The following is a 17,360-nucleotide window of genomic DNA, read 5'->3' as shown; positions in this document are numbered from 1 at the left end:
TTGGCAAACCGATTAGCGAGGCTTCTCCCGGACATCATAAACCCAGACCAGACGGGATTCATCTTAAACAGAGCCACCACAGATAATACACGCAGAGTCCTCAACCTGATCGAAATCGCCAGACAAGATTCGGAAAAACTCACCCTGCTAGCCTTAGATGCGACCAAGGCTTTCGACAAAGTGGACTGGTCGTTCCTCCGCCTCACGCTGGAGTCATTCGGCATTGGGCCCTCCTTCCTAAAGCTCACCCTAGCGAACTACCAAGCCCCGACCACCCTGCTCCGAGTGAACGGCCTCCTGACTCACCCGATCTCCCTGACATGCCGCACCAGACAGGGCTGCCCCCTCTCCCCCCTGCTATTCGCTATGGTAATGGAATCACTGGCCCAGCGGATTCGACTTAACCCTAGAATCAAAGGCCTCCAAGTGGGCCCTACCCAGCACAAGATAGCGCTCTACGCTGACGACGTGATGATATCCATCACAGACACCTCGCAATCCTTAAAAGCCGCCCTAGCGGAAATCCACAGATTTGGGAGAGTATCCGGATTCGCCATTAACTTTATGAAATCGACAGCCCTGGGGATAGGGTTGAGCCAGAGAGAGAAGGCATCCTTCAGAGCTCAATGCGCGGTCCCGTTAAATGACACATCCATCCCCTACCTTGGGGTGCAGATCCCCGCTAATCCAGGAGACATCTATCGGATAAACTTCCCCCCCCTGATGAAAGCCCTGGAAAAAGACCTAGACTCCTGGCACAAGCAGGAAATATCCTTAATAGGCCGTATCACAGCCTGTAAGATGAACCTGCTGCCACGATTCCTGTACGCCTGCTCGGCTCTCCCCATCATAGTCCCTCGCCCACAACTACAGAGACTGCAAAGGAAGATATTTGGATTCATATGGAGGAGGAAGAAGGCCCGCATTCCCCGGAGGACAATGCTATGTGCTTCAGACCAGGGAGGTCTAGGGGTCCCTGACCTCCAAAAATACCAAATGGCGGCGCAGATAGCGCATACTAGGGCTTGGACTATAACGTCAGGGCGCCCCAAATGGATGGACATAGAGCAGTCCAGATTACCCCTCCCATTACGCTTCCTTCTACACTTGCCAACCGCACTGCGCCGGACATGGCCAGCTATATTATCCTCAACCAAGCAAACATTGAAGGCATGGGATTGGGCCCGCAAAGCCAGAGGTATCCCGAGAGCGCTGGGCCCCTCAGCCCCAGTCTTCCACAACCCGGCGTTCTCCCCGGGAGCTCACCCCACTAACTTTAAGAAATGGATCGCCGGGGGACTCTCTTCCCTAAGCCAACTATTTGAGGGAACCCAGCCGCTGACATTCGCCCAATGCAAAAGTGCGTTCAACCTCACTGAGTCAGACAGATTCACGTACTGCCAAATTAGACACTGGTGCACACACCCCCAGACGCGAGAGGCGGCCACCCGGACCCTGGATGCCCTGGAACTAACAGTAGCGGACCCCCCCTCCCGAGGACGGATCTCGACACTACACCGACTATTCCAAGAGAACCTCCTGTCCAAGAGAGCGACATATATGGCGCAGTGGGAAAAGGACCTAGGACACGCAATCCAAGATCAAGACTGGATCAATATATGGGCCCGCACACACTCCTCATCCTTCTGCATCACCAACCGGGAATGTGCATACAAACTGCTCATGAGATGGTATTTCCCACCACTACAACTACACCACTTCAACCAGTCACTGGACCCACAATGCTGGCGTCGATGCGGCGCGCCAGGCTCCTATCTACACATGTGGTGGTCATGCCCGGTGGTGAAGAGCTTCTGGACCCAATGTATAGGGACCATCACAGACATAACCCAAATTCCACTGCCACTGGAACCGGAGCTGCTACTGCTGGGGACCCCGATCCCGGACACCTACCCGAAAACGGGCGCTCCCGCGGCCCTCATCACGCAATTACTCCTAGCCGCTAAAATCACAATAGCCCGGACATGGAAGACCCCGGAGGGCCCCCTACCGGTGCTATGGTGGCTGAAAATCTGGGACATCTTCATTGCTGAGAAAGTGATGGCAGCAAACAGAGGCCGCCTCCATCAGTTCACAAACATTTGGTCGCCTGTGATTGACTATGACTTACGCTTCCCGGCCATGACATACAAACCGCGCCTAGTGCAATTGGCCCAGCAGGCGGCGGACAGGGAACGGTCCTAGCTGATGGAGGAGCAGGCCCCAGAGGATAGCCAAACCCAGGACTTGAGGACGTAAGCTGGGAGGGGAAGGAGAAAGGAGAACCGAGGTGGGAAGAGACAGGAGCGAATGAATCAGAAATCGGACCTTATGGGGAGGGAAATAGACAGTCCACGGTAGACCCCCGAGACCAAGAAGTGGGGTTGGGTGGGGGGGATGTAAATAAGCGGATTATAACTCTGAGATAAAGTGTTAAACTAAGATGTCAATGCTTTCTCCTGTATGCCGACTGAAAATAAACAAGTTAAAAAAAAAAAAAAAATGCTACAGCATGCACAAATGACCAGAAAAGATGATGTAGTGGTGTGTTGTACAGAAGTTGCAGCCTCACATTGTTCTTTGGACCGTCTTTGCAGTACACAAGAAGAGACAGACACCAAGATAATTTTCATGCCATCAATGCCACAGAAAGAAGGGCGACAAAACTCTGTGGGGGTCATTTCACAACAATTGCAAATTGCATTTGAGGGGACAAGGACCATTTCCACTTAAGTGTAAAAGCCCCCCGTGAAATGTTCGACATTTTCAAAACTGAGTGGAAAGGTAAAGAGTGTAAATGCCTGTTACAATTCACACCTACGCTAGGCATTTACAAGAAATTGCTATGGAATCTGCTGATTTCACCAGATGGTAAACTCGGGCAGATGTCATAGGAATGCATTTGTTTACAGACTGCATTAAAATCTCATGCTGGTGGCAAACCGGGTGGATTTGTCACGGAGAGCGGGAACAGGAGGCCTTCTCTCCAACTCTGCCTGACAAACGCTACAAAAGCCGCCAGGTCGGTAAAAGTGTAAGTAAGCATTACTGCCACTTTTACTGTCATGTTTTACTGATCCATGAGTTTGGAAAATGACGCTCTACATATTTGCACAGGACACAAATGTTTTCATTCTTGCTATAAGAAGCTATTCAAAACTCCCACCTGAGTTCTTCTTTGTAAATATTTCAAAACACTCTGGGGGAATGTTTTAAAATATGTTAACTGCATGCCGGGGACCTCTTACACTTACATGTTGATGGCCCCCTGAACCAATATTGAAGCAATTTTCTGCTTGACTCACTATAAAATGGCATTTTGTAGAGAGTGGTTTGAAAAATGAAAGCGAAAAACGGATTCTACGGGTTTATTTTCCACTGCAGCCCTTTTCCTGCTGTCCTGAATGGCAGAAGGGCAGCAAAGTGGGGATAGCATCTCTGCTTTGTTTTTCTCCTCTGTTTCAGTGGAGCACTTCATTTTTTACGCCTGCATGAGATTTTCATGCAGGCGTAAAATGAATGGACTACAATGGAATATGCCTCACATTAGCACCTGCTAACAAAGAGGCAGAGTCCATTGGAATCTATAATAAAAGGCCACCTGCAAAGCATATTCTCAAGCATTGTTTTATTTCTCTCAAAGCGAAGAGTAAAAGTGAAGAGAAAAGGCGATTTTGCTTCATTTTACTCTTTCCAATTACACTCCACTTTGAGAATATTTAACATAGTATGCAAAGGAACAGAGCCACATAAGCATTGGTGGTCCCCTGCAAGCAATTAACATATGTTATAAAATGGCCCCTATTGTTTCAATTGGGATAGTCCTATAGCTAAGCTCCTAGAAGCTTTCTGTATTTCCTACATTTCACACCTTATCTGGATCTGATTGCTCAGATACTTTATCAGGGAAAGGTTAAATGTCATACTGGAAATCATTTACTACAGCGACAGAGGATACACCTTTGGCAATATGTACCCAGAACTAGCTTAACTAAACTTGCAGAGATGCACTGAAATATGTTTCCAGATGAGCTGGCAAAGGTTATTGCCTAGAAGACATGCTTTTGTACCTGCAATGAAGAAAGTCAACAACCAGGTAATAATTTGGAACCAAGATGCTCTATCACAGATAACAATTGCATCTCCAATTGGACATGGATGGAAAATGGAAGACGGAGTCCTGTGTTCTGCGAAATGTCATCTGCTTCACACTCTATTATGCATTCCATAAATGGTTAGCAAAAAACATACCTTGTACAGACATGTGTGAAAGTGGAGGAAAGGAAGTGTGTGATAATGATTCTCACACTGTATCAAACCTAGCAGACTCTGAAATTGAAGATGATTTCAGCAAAGATAAATGTTGATACAATTAGTGACCTAATAAGGGACGATATACAAGTCTAGTCATTTCAACAGTTTAGCCCTACTATACAATCATATTTCATAACTTAAAATAAAGTAGTAACTGCATATATTTCATACGGATAGTTTAGATTTCCTATGGAACATCTAGTTAAATGCACAAATGACGTTACATAATATGAAGAATGAGACACCATTGATGCAGCCTGTCCTTGGGTGGCCAAAATCAAACACAGTTGCAAAGATTAGCATGGCCAGTGAAGCCACAAATGTAGGCTCTATGGACATAAATTGTGTTTGTGTGCCTCACAAACGTTTGCAGGAGGTCTCTGGCCCTGTTTAAATACAAAAGGTTGAGTCAAAAAAGAACAGCAAGGAGAATGGTGAAACAGAGAAAGGAGTGCTACAAAAAAAACAATATAGGTTGAGACGTAGCTCTGCGAAGTAGACCATAGCTGTCCAAGAAATGTGAGAAGAAGTGACTGAGGTTTGAAAACCTATGTGTGTGTATAAGTAGTAAACAACTAGACATGTGTGGAGCTGGCTTCCATTTTCTTAGTGCTCTGCAAAAAATGCTTGATTCTTGGCATAGAAGATACCAATAGCACAAGAAACTAAACTGTCACCTCAAAGGCAAAAAGTTAGCAACACTCAATATACACTGAAAACAATATAGTTTCAGCTCACTTTGATAGTGTGAGTAACAGATGGGCCACTAGATAAAGAAATTGCTCTGTTTCACATTTCAGGACCTGAAGAGCCATGTGTTCTTGTACTCTCCTTCAAACCCACACTGCCCAGTGCACTGGCCTCACCTGACTCTTGTTGCTCAGTGAGGTTGCTATCCAGCTGGGCCTTTGGCAATTTCTTAGATCTTTGAGACCAGGATCTCTGAGAAGGCGAGGTCAATGGATAGGGTGGCAATGCTGACTCTTTTGGGGGTGATATCCACAGGGATTTTCTTTCAGGTGTGAATGACTGTTGAGCAAGCTCTAACTCCTTGCTGAGGCTGTATTCAACAGAAGAGCGAGAGATGCAATTCCGTGATTAAAATATATAGATTTTATCTGCTGACAAACTTTACTGTTGCACAGAATGGACAGAACAATCCAGAGAAACAATAATACAGGTGTCACACTTACATGAAAGAAAATGATGCAAAACATTATTAAAGACGTAATTAAAGGGTCATCCAGTAATATGCCACACATATATTTAGGATTTGTTACAAACCACCAATGCTAAGCTAAAGAGAACAAGAATGCTAGCACATCCAACAGCATAGGTCAGGGGTCTGGAACCTTTAGCTCTTCAAATGTTTCAGACTACAACTTCTACCAGCCCTATCCAGCATAGTCAATGTTGAAGGATCATGTGAGCTGAGGCTAAAACATCTGATGGGGTGCAGTTTGCAGACCCCTGGCGTAGGTTCTTCCAGTACACAGACTACTTCTGATTGGCAAATACACAATACTCTTCGCAAACCAAACCAGAGCAACAGGACCAAGCTTCTTATTCAATAAAGTAAAGACATGCCCAAGAGACCAGGATTGGTGTCTGCAGCCCTCTCTGGCACTTCACTGGACTGCCTCATATACTGGACACTGCTGCATGCTGCTGCAGAAGGCCAGATCTTATGGTTGACTCTGGGAGGCAAGTAAAGTGTTGGCCATCTCACAGGTCAGGGATTCTGAAAACACAGTACAAGTAATGCTTATTTGCATACAGGCTTACCATTGAATTCCAAAGACAGTGACAGCCTATTGTCAAGCAGAAGCATGTAAGCAAGTATGTTGATGACAGCCTTATAATATGCAAGTGGAGACATATTGCCATCATTATATATTTGCCAGTCTGTAAATAAGGTGCTGGTAACAACATTAGCGGCACCTTTTCCGGACCGGAAAACTACAAGTCTCAAGCCCCTACAGGCAGATTGTTCACTAAAGCACAGGCACTATTAATAACGGTGCCGATGCTTCAGTGTTCATATCTTACCGTTCCTCTGCCGCCCGTAATATCCCGGTATTACCGGGATACTCAGCGGCAGAAACAGTAAGCCGAGGTTGCTGGTAGGCCGCCGGTAGCACTGGCGGCCTACCCGCAACCTCATACTGAGGGCCACAGTCTGCAGATTTTTTGACAGTTCATTATTTTAATGCCAGCAATACTGTTTTACTTATGATGAAATGTGCTTTATTGATTTCAAGCAGGAACTTCTCTTGGGTCTTCGAAGTGAGAGTAACGCAAGAGATAATTCAACCAGCCGAAAATAGCCGCCTGAATGTGGAGAATGCCATTGGAATCTTCTGATAAGCATAGTTTTGATTCACTTGTTTTTCAGTTTGGGACAGCATAGATGACACACAAATCAGGATGTACAAGGCCAACCGTTGCCCCTGTAGACAATGAAGAACCAACTTGGGCTTTCAAAATCTCATGAGTTAGTACCTCAGATAAAGCTATGTTAGAATATTCTGGTGTCTGATGTGAGATGCCATACCAACAGCTTTTCGGAGAGTCACTCTGGGAAGAGGTGAGGATGAACTACAGAGCGGTTTGTTGCATTGATAGAGTTCAATAAATCACAAAAAAGCAAAGTTTGCTAAGCCTGAAAATGGGGCAGTAGACCATACAAACCCAATACCTAGCAATAACGTTTAAAGTGTCTGGACCGCAGAAGCATTGCATTTGATGGGTTTCGAGATAGTCTAAAATAGAGTAGATTGGAGAATAGCTGTACACCATATCCTACTGTACTTGACCCAAATGCTCACTTATCAAATGTGGTAATAATATCAATAGTCATGCTAACAGTTTTTGTAGCTCACATTGCAGAAAATTCAATAGCACTTATTTTATCAATCTTGGAAAAACGAAAAGACTGAGCCTTATGTCATTTTAAATGGTAACATTTAAGTTACATGCAGTTTATTTCAGCATGTGGATTACTCAATGAGGCACACTGGCTAAGGGCACTAATATGAGCCCACTATGACACAAAGGGGTAGGCTCACTAACCTCTTACGAGTTCCACACTGAAGGACTGTGTCCAATGATGTCCCAGCCAGAGGCATAGCAATGCTTCAGAGTCCTGTTAAGAGTCAGAGGTGATGTTTTCTTTACATATATATATAAGACTACGAACAAGGCAGAGTATATACGTTTGCCAGAAGGTTTGAACAACTAAAACAGAGATCTATCCCAGGGGAAATTACAACATCAGCGGCAAAGAATGGAGAAAGTGGATCCATTTCATCAGCATCTGAATCAGATGCAACTGGTAGTGAAAGTGAAGAGTCGAGCATACGGCTTAATTTTTTAGACGAAATGAGACTGCTTTGCCAAGATAGCAAAAATCAAAAAAAAAGCAAGTGGTGGAGCACAAGCAAACAGCAGAGGCAGAGGAGGCCGAAAAAAACGAGGAGGGGGCAGAGGGGAAACAAGTGCCCCGAGCAGTACCCTGGGCAGATCGCTGTGCTCTGGAAAATAGAAAATACAAGTCAAAACACTGAGACAAGTTTTAAAATCATAAACCTGTTGAACCACACCTTGACTGACAATCAAACGAAACTATTAGGTATGGACTTGAATTTCTGTCCAACATCGGGTTTTGACTATGTACAAACCCGCATAGACTTTGACCATTTCGTCAGAAAATTACGTTTGAAGAAATTTTTCTCCACTACTGACTTCAAAGCACGGAAAACCGTAGTACCAGAAGGCAGAACGGAGATAACTATTGCTGAAATTGGGGTCCTTTCCGATCTGGTGGAGCTTCAGAAAGGTACAACAATCGATGTTGATCAAGAGATGGAATCAATTGATTTTCAAGAGTTGGAGATACGAACAGATTGGACGGTTAAAAGCAAACTTAAACAAAAATCCAAGTTCAATCCCATGATGAATACAGCCAATAACATTGAGGCGTTTCAAACACTGGTAATAGAAGATCTCAAAAAACTCAGGCGTAACAAAGGACATCAAGAAAAAAGTAATCTAACCATGAAGGATAGAGTGGCCCTTAAAGAACTATGCAACCTGACCAACTGCGTAATTAAGCCCTCTGATAAGGGACGTAATATTGTACTCATGACTCGTGAGAATTACATTAAAGAGGCATACAAACAGTTGACTGATAAAAACTGCTACGAAAGATGTGATGGAAATCCTACAAAAGAGCTAGAAGAAAAAACAAAGAAGTTTGTAGCAGGTTGGGAGCAGAAAGGCATTCTTACCGAAGAGAACTGTACATTTTTACAAACGACAAACTCCACCACACCCACTATATATTTTCTTCCGAAAATACACAAAAATTGTAAAAAACCACCAGGGAGACCGATTGTTTCCTTAGTAGGGTCAGTTCTGGAGAGTATGTCTAAATTCATAGATGAAACTTTGTTTCCTTTTGTCTCTACGTTACCTTCTTATCTCAAAGACACCAAAGACTTTCTATCACGCATTAATAATATTCCTTGGGAATCAAATTTCATGATGGCAACAATGGATGTCGTGTCCCTATACACATCGATTGAGCATGACTATGGGAAAAAAGCTTGTGAGAGATATCTGAACACGAGGTCTCTCAATTATCTTGAACACACGCAGATGATCTTAGAGATGATTGACCTCTGCTTAACCCACAAAATTTTCGTCTTCAATGAAGAATACTTCAGGCAAATACAGGGCACATCAATGGGCACTACATTTGCCCCGTCGTATGCAAATCTAACTATGGGTTTCTGGGAAGCCTCTGAGGTGTGGACGGAACAAAATCAAGAATCAACTGAAAATGTGGTCATCTGGCTCAGGTACATAGATGATCTGTTTATAATCTGGAAGGGGACCGAACATGGATGGGTCGAATTTGTGAAGCAGTTGAATCAAAATGAGCACAACCTTAGGTTCACTGAAACCCACAGCTTCTCGTTTATCACCTTCTTAGATGTGAACTTACGAATAGTGGAGCAATCACTTACGTGTGAACTACACAGAAAACCAACAGGGTCAAACACGCCACTTCATGCCAAAAGTGGACATCCGAAGAGTTTAATTTGGAGTGTACCATACGGAGAATTCGTAAGGATAAGAAGAAACAGCTCTACTCTGGACACATATGATGCAGAGAGTAAAACCACAGCTAGAGGATTCTTACAACAATTTTATCCGAAGAAAGTCATCGAAAGAGCGTACCTAAGAGCTAGAAGTCACGATAGACAAATTCTCCTGGCGGACAAAGAAAAGACAACGCCGAAAAAGAATGAAGAGACACGTCTCATCCTAACGTATGATAGTAGAACAACAGAAGTAAAACGAGTGTTGCAGAGACATTGGAAAGTGCTCACTATTGACAAGGACATTGGTAAGTCACTAAAGAAACATCCAGATATTAGCTTTAGAAGGAACATTTCGATTAAAGTCAGGTTAGTTCACAGCTTTATGGATAAAGAAATACTCGATGATGCGAGCTCCTGGCTGAAGAATCGGAAGAAAGGTTTCTACAAATGCACAAGGTGTAATATGTGCAAGTTTGCAAAAAACTGTGCTACTTTGGAGCAGCCAGTAACAGGGGCAACTGTACACATCAACGAAAAAATCACGTGTGACACCGAATACGTGGTATACATTCTGTCATGTAAGTGCAACAAGTGGTACGTGGGAAGCACCAAGTGCAAATTGAAAACAAGAGTGCAACAATATGTCAGGGCTATACACAACAAAGATGCGAACTATCCAATGGCCAAACACTTTACTGAATGCCTCGAGAACAACATGGAAAGTTTCGCATTCTTCGGAATCCATGCCATTGATAATGGCCCTAGAGGAGGAGACCAAGAAAAAAAGCTACGACAACAAGAAACTCGTTGCATTCTAGATTTCGAAACAAAACAGCCAAGGGGCCACAACATGGACGAAGAACTTTATACCTTTCTAGGACATTGATTTCTAAGATCAATGGCTCATATGTCTGATATATGACTGATCAGAAGTGATTTCATTAACTGGTTTCCAATAAGTGTGAATCCAGATTTGTTGCAGATTTTAACTAAATGTTTATCACATGTGTTGTGGTGATGGGTATGTGTGTGCTTTTTGTGGAGAGCCACGATTGTGGATTGTTGTATATTTTTAAACATTTGGACCAGTATGAACTGACGCAGAATGTAGGCTAGAGACATGCAGGTAACATTAATTGGGATATCTCCATAAAATTAATCTGATCCGAGGTTGCTAAGCACTAAGCACCAAGCACTTTATGGACAATTAAGTCTTTATGCACGTAAGCACCTGGCACTTTGACAAACTGCACTAGGCACTTTATTTGACAAATGTCGAATGCACTATGCACTTTATATTAAGGCATAAGACACTTTAAATAAAGGGAACAAGGTACTAGATGAAAACCATATAGTACCACATTACTCGGATCAAGTGGAATATTACTTGAATAAGTTGCAGGCACTATGCACTTTATTTCATAAATGGCTAATGCACCATGCACTCTACATGAAGGCATAAAACATTTCATACTTAGAGAATTAGGCATTTTATGGTAATTAGAGATTACCACACTACTTAGATCACGTGGAAACCATATAACAAATCTGACATTTGCAAGACTAGTACAAAGTGTGCCGTAGAAGAGACCATACCATCAAGAAGCTATTAATAGTTCATGAAGGATAGTACTGGGTATTACGAGAGTCTGTAATGATTATTCAATCACTGACTTCACATGAACCAAATTAAAGGGGATAAAATACATCACAGGAACCAAGCCTATCTTAAGATGGCCGCCGGCACACAATCAACTAGTAACAAACATGTAAGACCCTTGTTTGTTTCCACTAAATGTCGATCCACATGTCCTGTTTCTATGCCTACAGTCATGTCTCTTTGTATTTTAACACTATGGTGATAGGATACTGGTGTTGTGAGCAAGCAGCGAGTAACGCCGCGAAACGCGTCAACTTTTTGTTGGGAAAGCCGAGATGCAAGGCGGATATATACGTGTATGCCAACTTTTAACCAATAAAGAGGTTATAAAAGATATGCTGGTAGCGATGTAAATTTCTGAAGTATCATCCGAAGGCGAGTGCTCCTCGAATGACTGATGGCAAGTCAGTTGCATGGATAACATATATATATATATATATATATATATATATATATATATATATATATATATATATATGTATTTATATATATATATATATATATATGAGCAATGCTCTTTTGATTGCAAAAGAACGTACAATAGATAAGATATCAGATTTGAAGGGTATGTGATGAATCTGATGATGTCATCACTCCTTTCATGTCTTAATGGCATATTCTGATCACCCCCTCCAATCCTGAAAGCCTCCTGATAGTATTCCTCGCTATTCTGCAACAAATAGAATAATAAAGACTGAGACGAGGAAGAGGGGACGAGTAATGCTGAATACTCAGCTGAATCTGAAGGAGCAGTCTAGTGTTTGGAGGAAGTTGATTGGCTCCAAGAAACTCCCTTCCTGGAGGAGGAGGGACTTTAAAGATGGAACAAGTGAAGGTAATGGAGAGTTGCAACTGGCTAGTTACTGCCCGGGAAGCGGACCTGAGAAGCCCACAGACGAGCAGGGAGATGGCGAGAGAAGATGACTGCATGGGCGTGTTTCGCTGTGTTGAGATCGCAGCAGGAGGAGAAGAGGATCCTTCCTGGCGACTACGAGAACCAGAGAATCAGTGCCTACGCCGTCCAAACACAGAGAAGTGCTCAGGAGTGAGACAGGAGCCGTGAAGGATGTGGAAGCCACTAGACGGGAAGGCAGGATGCTGGGGTGCTTCTGCGTGTTTGCCACGAGAGAGCCGAAGAACACCAGAGAAAGCCGGTGAGCCCTGGGAAGGGAAGCTTGGTCATCGGGGCGATTCGACAGCTCCACCAGGTACCAATAATTGCTAGGTACATGAGTCGGATGACCCTGCGCAAGGAGGTTGGGTCACTGGGACATAAACCAGAGAAAGTGAATGAAAGAGGGTTTGAGACCCGACACTTTGACAAAAGTAATACTGAATAGTGGAACTGTGTGAGTACGAGAAATACCAGAATAAAAAGAGAACCTGGCAGGGGAGTATCCCAGATGTTTGGAAATATTTATTTTTAAAATATTTTTATTGTATTTGGTTTACAAAACACCTTTACAAAAAAGAAACATCAGACATTGGATATACTCCAAAAGCAGGAGGGCAAAATAGCTGAAATACTTTGTTAATAACATTAAAAATGTAAATTAAACATCTAAAAAAATATCAATAAAATCTTAATCACTAATAGCTAATTTCATAGCACATTTCATCAATTAATGAGATAAAAAATACAGCAAATTCATAGTTTTAATAAAATCCGCCACTGCCAATCCCTCTGAGACATTATTAATATTTATACATCTCATCCAAATATGTTCATCATCATATACAGTATTCCCGGATAATAGTTTACCTAGGAATGTTCTCCTGCGATTATTCAACATATTATAATGTAGCACCAAGTGTTTAGTTGTTTCAATTAAGGTTTCTTCATTTCAAATTCTACAGCCACTCTCAATTTCAGTAATTACATGTCACCTAAGTAAAATCTCTTTTGGTAATAGCAAATTCCAACCCAACTTCAATAAAATCTATCTGTAAAAACGATTAGGAAATTGCGTTAATAAATAAGATAGCGTCCCATGTCTTTTATGCTCATGCGATAAATGCTTCATAGAGCAGTAAGAATGAAACATCTCAGTAGTAGTAACCCAGTCTTTATCATAAAGAGCCCTTTTTACTTTATCAGGAATCTCAAATAATGTTTTCTTATCCATAGAGATTTCAATCAGTATGGATTCACATTTAGCTCTTAATGAAATAAAAACTGGGCACTCTTCAAAGCGGGCTTTGCACTAACTAGCAAAACTCCCAACTCCTCATATAAAGAATTAGCAGTAGGGGAAATAATTTTAAGTAATAGTAGTAGTAGACGCCATTGGACACGTGCACCTAAAGAAGTAATGCCCAGTTCAAATCTAAGAATGGCTAATGGAATGGCTTTGGGAACCTTTAATAATGGTCGCCCAGCATGGCCTTAATCTGATCCAATAATTTTAATATAGTGTCATCATATAATTCAAGGCCATAGATACGTTAAGGTACGATTTTACCCTCATAAAAATTCCGAGCCGGTTTAACAGAAAATTGACCACATTTTCTATCTGTCTTAATTACTACATTTGTAAGCACCACAGCCTTTTTTAACAGAATCTCACTTATATTTTTCAAGCCAGGTTGGGCACTAAAATGGTATCCCAGATAAACAAAACTAAGGGTAGTCCTGGTGGCAGTATTTTCGAGAGCCCAAAGCTGAATACTTTAATTCCTGTCCCTCAAAATGGCCAAAATACTAGTTTTATTGGTATTAATTAATAATACCTTTTCCTTTGGCATAGTTAGAAAAAGTGGAAAGAAGTCTTTGCAATTCAATCCTAGTATTATCGAGTAACAGACAATCATCGGCATAGGCCAACCACGCCACTTTTCAGCAGCCCACTCTCAGAGTAATCCGACCCGCTTCTTGAAAGCAGTCAGCAGCATCTGAAACATATATGTGGAAAAGGCAGGGAGCTAAAATGCATCCCTGCCTTAATCCAACATAGAAGCCTATTCCTCTGGACATATCCCCTTCTTTGTTTAATCGAATGCGAATACCTGCATTTTTGTATAAACCCATCACTAGCCTCAATAGGCCCTGCGGCAACACCTAACTGGCCAGCTTGACCCATAATCTATTGCGATCTACTCTTTCGAAGGCCGGCACAAGGTCGATTGAAGCCAGAAAGGTACAACTTGCAGACTCTTACCAGGCTGCTTCTTGAATCGACCTCACAATGAAACGATTAATATTGGTTGAGTACCCTTTCCGGAACCCAGTCTGGAATGTATTCAACCTATGTGTGGTTATAGCCCATTTTTCCAAATCGGTTAATAGAAGTGAAGCAAAGATCTGACAGTCAGCATTTATTAAGGCAATCAGACGATAGTTTTTGAACTCCGATCTAGAACCACTCTTAAATATTGGCACAATGTTAGCAGTACTTCATGGAAAAGCCCCAGTATTAAGTATACTCTCAAAAAGCAACATTAGCACATTGGCCCAATTTGACACATCCACTTTAAGGGTGTTATTGTGAGTTCACTGGGCCCGGTGCTCTGGATGTTTACCTTTTTTTAATAGTTCCTGAATAGCTCCAATGTCAAACTCAAGAGACAAAATGTTATCGAGTTGGTTATTCCCTATCGGGGGATAATTCTCTTTTAACCTTTTATCGGTTCCATACAGGTCTTAGAAGAACTTTATCCATTGCTGTTCAGAGACAGCATTCAATTGAGTTATTGGGAGCAAAACTTGTTGGTTATTAATCAAGGACCAAAAGGCCCCCATATTGCTCTTCACCAAAATTCGGAGCATGCACTCAGCATCTTCGTGCAGCAATAAAGCCCGTCTTGACTTGCAGTAATTCCTGTATTTTTGTTTTATTTTCTTGATACAAGATTTTTTAATCACTAAGTATCTGAAAGGGCCTTAATTTTCCTGATCTGTCTACGCATAGTACACTTCACTAAAGCCAACTCTTCATTAAAAATATGCAGAGTTTTCGAAACTTAAGTTGATCTGAACATCTCACTCTATTTACCATTTCATCCATAAATTCGTCAAAATACTGAATGTAGAAAACCTCTCATTTCCAACACTCATTTCTAAAGGGGCGTTGCGCATAATTAAGTTTAAATCTGAATTCAAGATTCCAATATTAAACTCAGACCACCGAACAGCATTACCTGCACTATTACGTCTTATATTGGGCAATCTAACCCGTTCCCTAGAAATTACAAAAATATTAAATTCAGCTTTTAAAATGAAATGATCACTCCAGTTGTTTCTAATAACTTTAAAATTAGAGCAGCAATTTAGCAAAAAAGGGTCTACAAAAATATATTCTAGATCCAAGGAACTATCACCTCTATGCCATGAGGTCTGGTACACTTTATCACCCTGAGTAGCACTGTTTAAGGCATAGAGACCTAATGTCTCTATAGCCAAATACCAGGTCCCACCAGCTTGAGATTTGAAATCTTGAGGTAACATATATGGTGTGATATCCCAAAATTCACATTTTACACCTGGAAAAAAACAATTTGAATTAAGATCGCCTGCAATAATAACCTTACCATTAGAGGTAGTACTTAACCATGATTGGACAAAATCAGAAATGGTCATTAAAAAGCTATTAAGGTCTGCTACCCCCTTGTGCCAATAAACATTGAGCATTAATAGGTTTGGCTACAAATCAAGAGATGTTGAAGAAAATGCCATAACACCGAATGGGAGATTAGTGAGACAGCTGTCGCTGCCAATGCAGAATGAACCGCAATCAACAAACCCCCAGAAACTCTCCCCCAGTGGGTTTGGCTGTTTGTATTAAAACCTGACATGCATCCAACACAGGTGACTCAGTCAGCCAGGTTTCTTGTAGCAATATGAAATTTGCTTCCCTTAATACACGCTTTGCATCAAGATTATTAAACAACTGGTTACTCCCTCTTGTGTTCCAAGATAATATTCAAATGCAAGTCCCGCTTCTCAATGAAGTCTGCCATTTGGCAACTATGGGACTGATCTACTCCATGGAGTTGATGTAACTGAGGCCCAATCTATAATATTAGAATATAAATATTCATTACAATTACAGAATCTACTACAATTTTGAGACCACCACCTGGAGATTGCTTTATACCCTCTTCCTCTTGTTTAATAACATAACAAAGTTTCCAAACCCAGACATTGCAATTTCAATATCTCGGAATCATCAAATAAGATCTGAAATATAGAATAGAACAATCAGTGTGTCTTCGGTCTGGAAATGCAACACGATCTACATCCGCAGAGGTTAACCCCTTATGTGCTAAGTCGAGATTGCTCATCCTAGGTGGATGGGATTCCCCATTATGAGAATTTCTCTTGCCATTTAATAAGCCCAGAGCTGGAATTTCAGCAAAGATCAACACACCGAAATACCAGGACCTAGGAGGCTAACCAGTTTCAATTTGAACTGGTATGACGTTGTCCCAGAAAGTCAGTGTCGCATAAAGTGGTAGTATGCCTTGTTCCCTCCTGCTTAGAGGCATGAGTGCCGAACGGGGCGTCCTGCTCGCTAGCTTGACGCAAGATGCTGTATGGTTCAAACTTCCCGATTCCTCCCGTTCCACAGGACTACCACTTGTTTTCTTTAAATTAGACACAGGCAGTTTCTTCAGAAGCTGCCCGACCCCCGAGCTCACAATCAGATACAGAGAGGGAGGTGAACTCACCAAACAGCTTTCTTGTGATTTAAGATTTGAGTATTATGAGCTCTCGACATCCCTAAAGGCAAGGTTTAATGACTGGGGAGTCAACTTGTCATCAGGAAAGTAAAACCTATTTAGCATATTCGCCTGGTTAGAGGACAAAACAGCTAATTTAGTGGTAGTTTCACTCTGAGTCAGAGGCGAGTAACTTTCATTTCTCCATGGATAGCACTGGTTGCTGAGGCATATGAGCTCACAATATCATTAGTAGCTGAGCACGTTGGATCATTAGATACAGCATCACTTACATTTGATATAACAGCTTGGTGAAGCAGAACTTTAACATTATTAGTGTGATTAGTGAACCATGAGGCAGATTGCTCATCCTGTACAGAGGCATTAGTTACTGCTTGGTCCCAACATCAAACCCAGGAGTAAGTTTGCTTGATTCAACGACAGTTGAGAGTATGATAGAATAAGGCAAAGGAGGTTCCTGGGTGGTCTGAGTTGAAAAGTCCTTATTAAGAGGTTTAGAGATTGCTGCCACATCCGTTCGGCATTCTTCAATCAGCTGAGGCATAACAGGTGGGGATACATTCTTATTAGCCCCACTCTTCTTCATAGATTCCATTATA

General features: G+C 42.0%; 1 protein-coding gene across 5 annotated transcripts in view; it reads right to left on the bottom strand.

Annotated features, from left to right (window-relative positions):
* Positions 1 to 17,360, bottom strand: part of LOC138521417 (spermatogenesis-associated protein 21-like) — a 1,690,677-nt gene that overhangs the window by 869,499 nt on the left and 803,818 nt on the right. For all 5 annotated transcript variants that reach the window (XM_069634222.1, XM_069634219.1, XM_069634221.1 and 2 more), the window contains one exon: positions 5,181 to 5,374. In XM_069634222.1, the coding sequence (XP_069490323.1) occupies positions 5,181 to 5,374 (194 nt within the window). The remainder of the gene's footprint in view (positions 1 to 5,180; positions 5,375 to 17,360) is intronic.

Source organism: Ambystoma mexicanum, chromosome 13, assembly GCF_040938575.1.
Source record: "Ambystoma mexicanum isolate Mex_15411 chromosome 13, UKY_AmexF1_1, whole genome shotgun sequence".
Taxonomy (NCBI): Eukaryota; Metazoa; Chordata; class Amphibia; order Caudata; family Ambystomatidae; genus Ambystoma; species Ambystoma mexicanum.
Note: the sequence above shows the minus strand (reverse complement) of the source record. Positions and strands in the feature narration are given on the sequence as shown.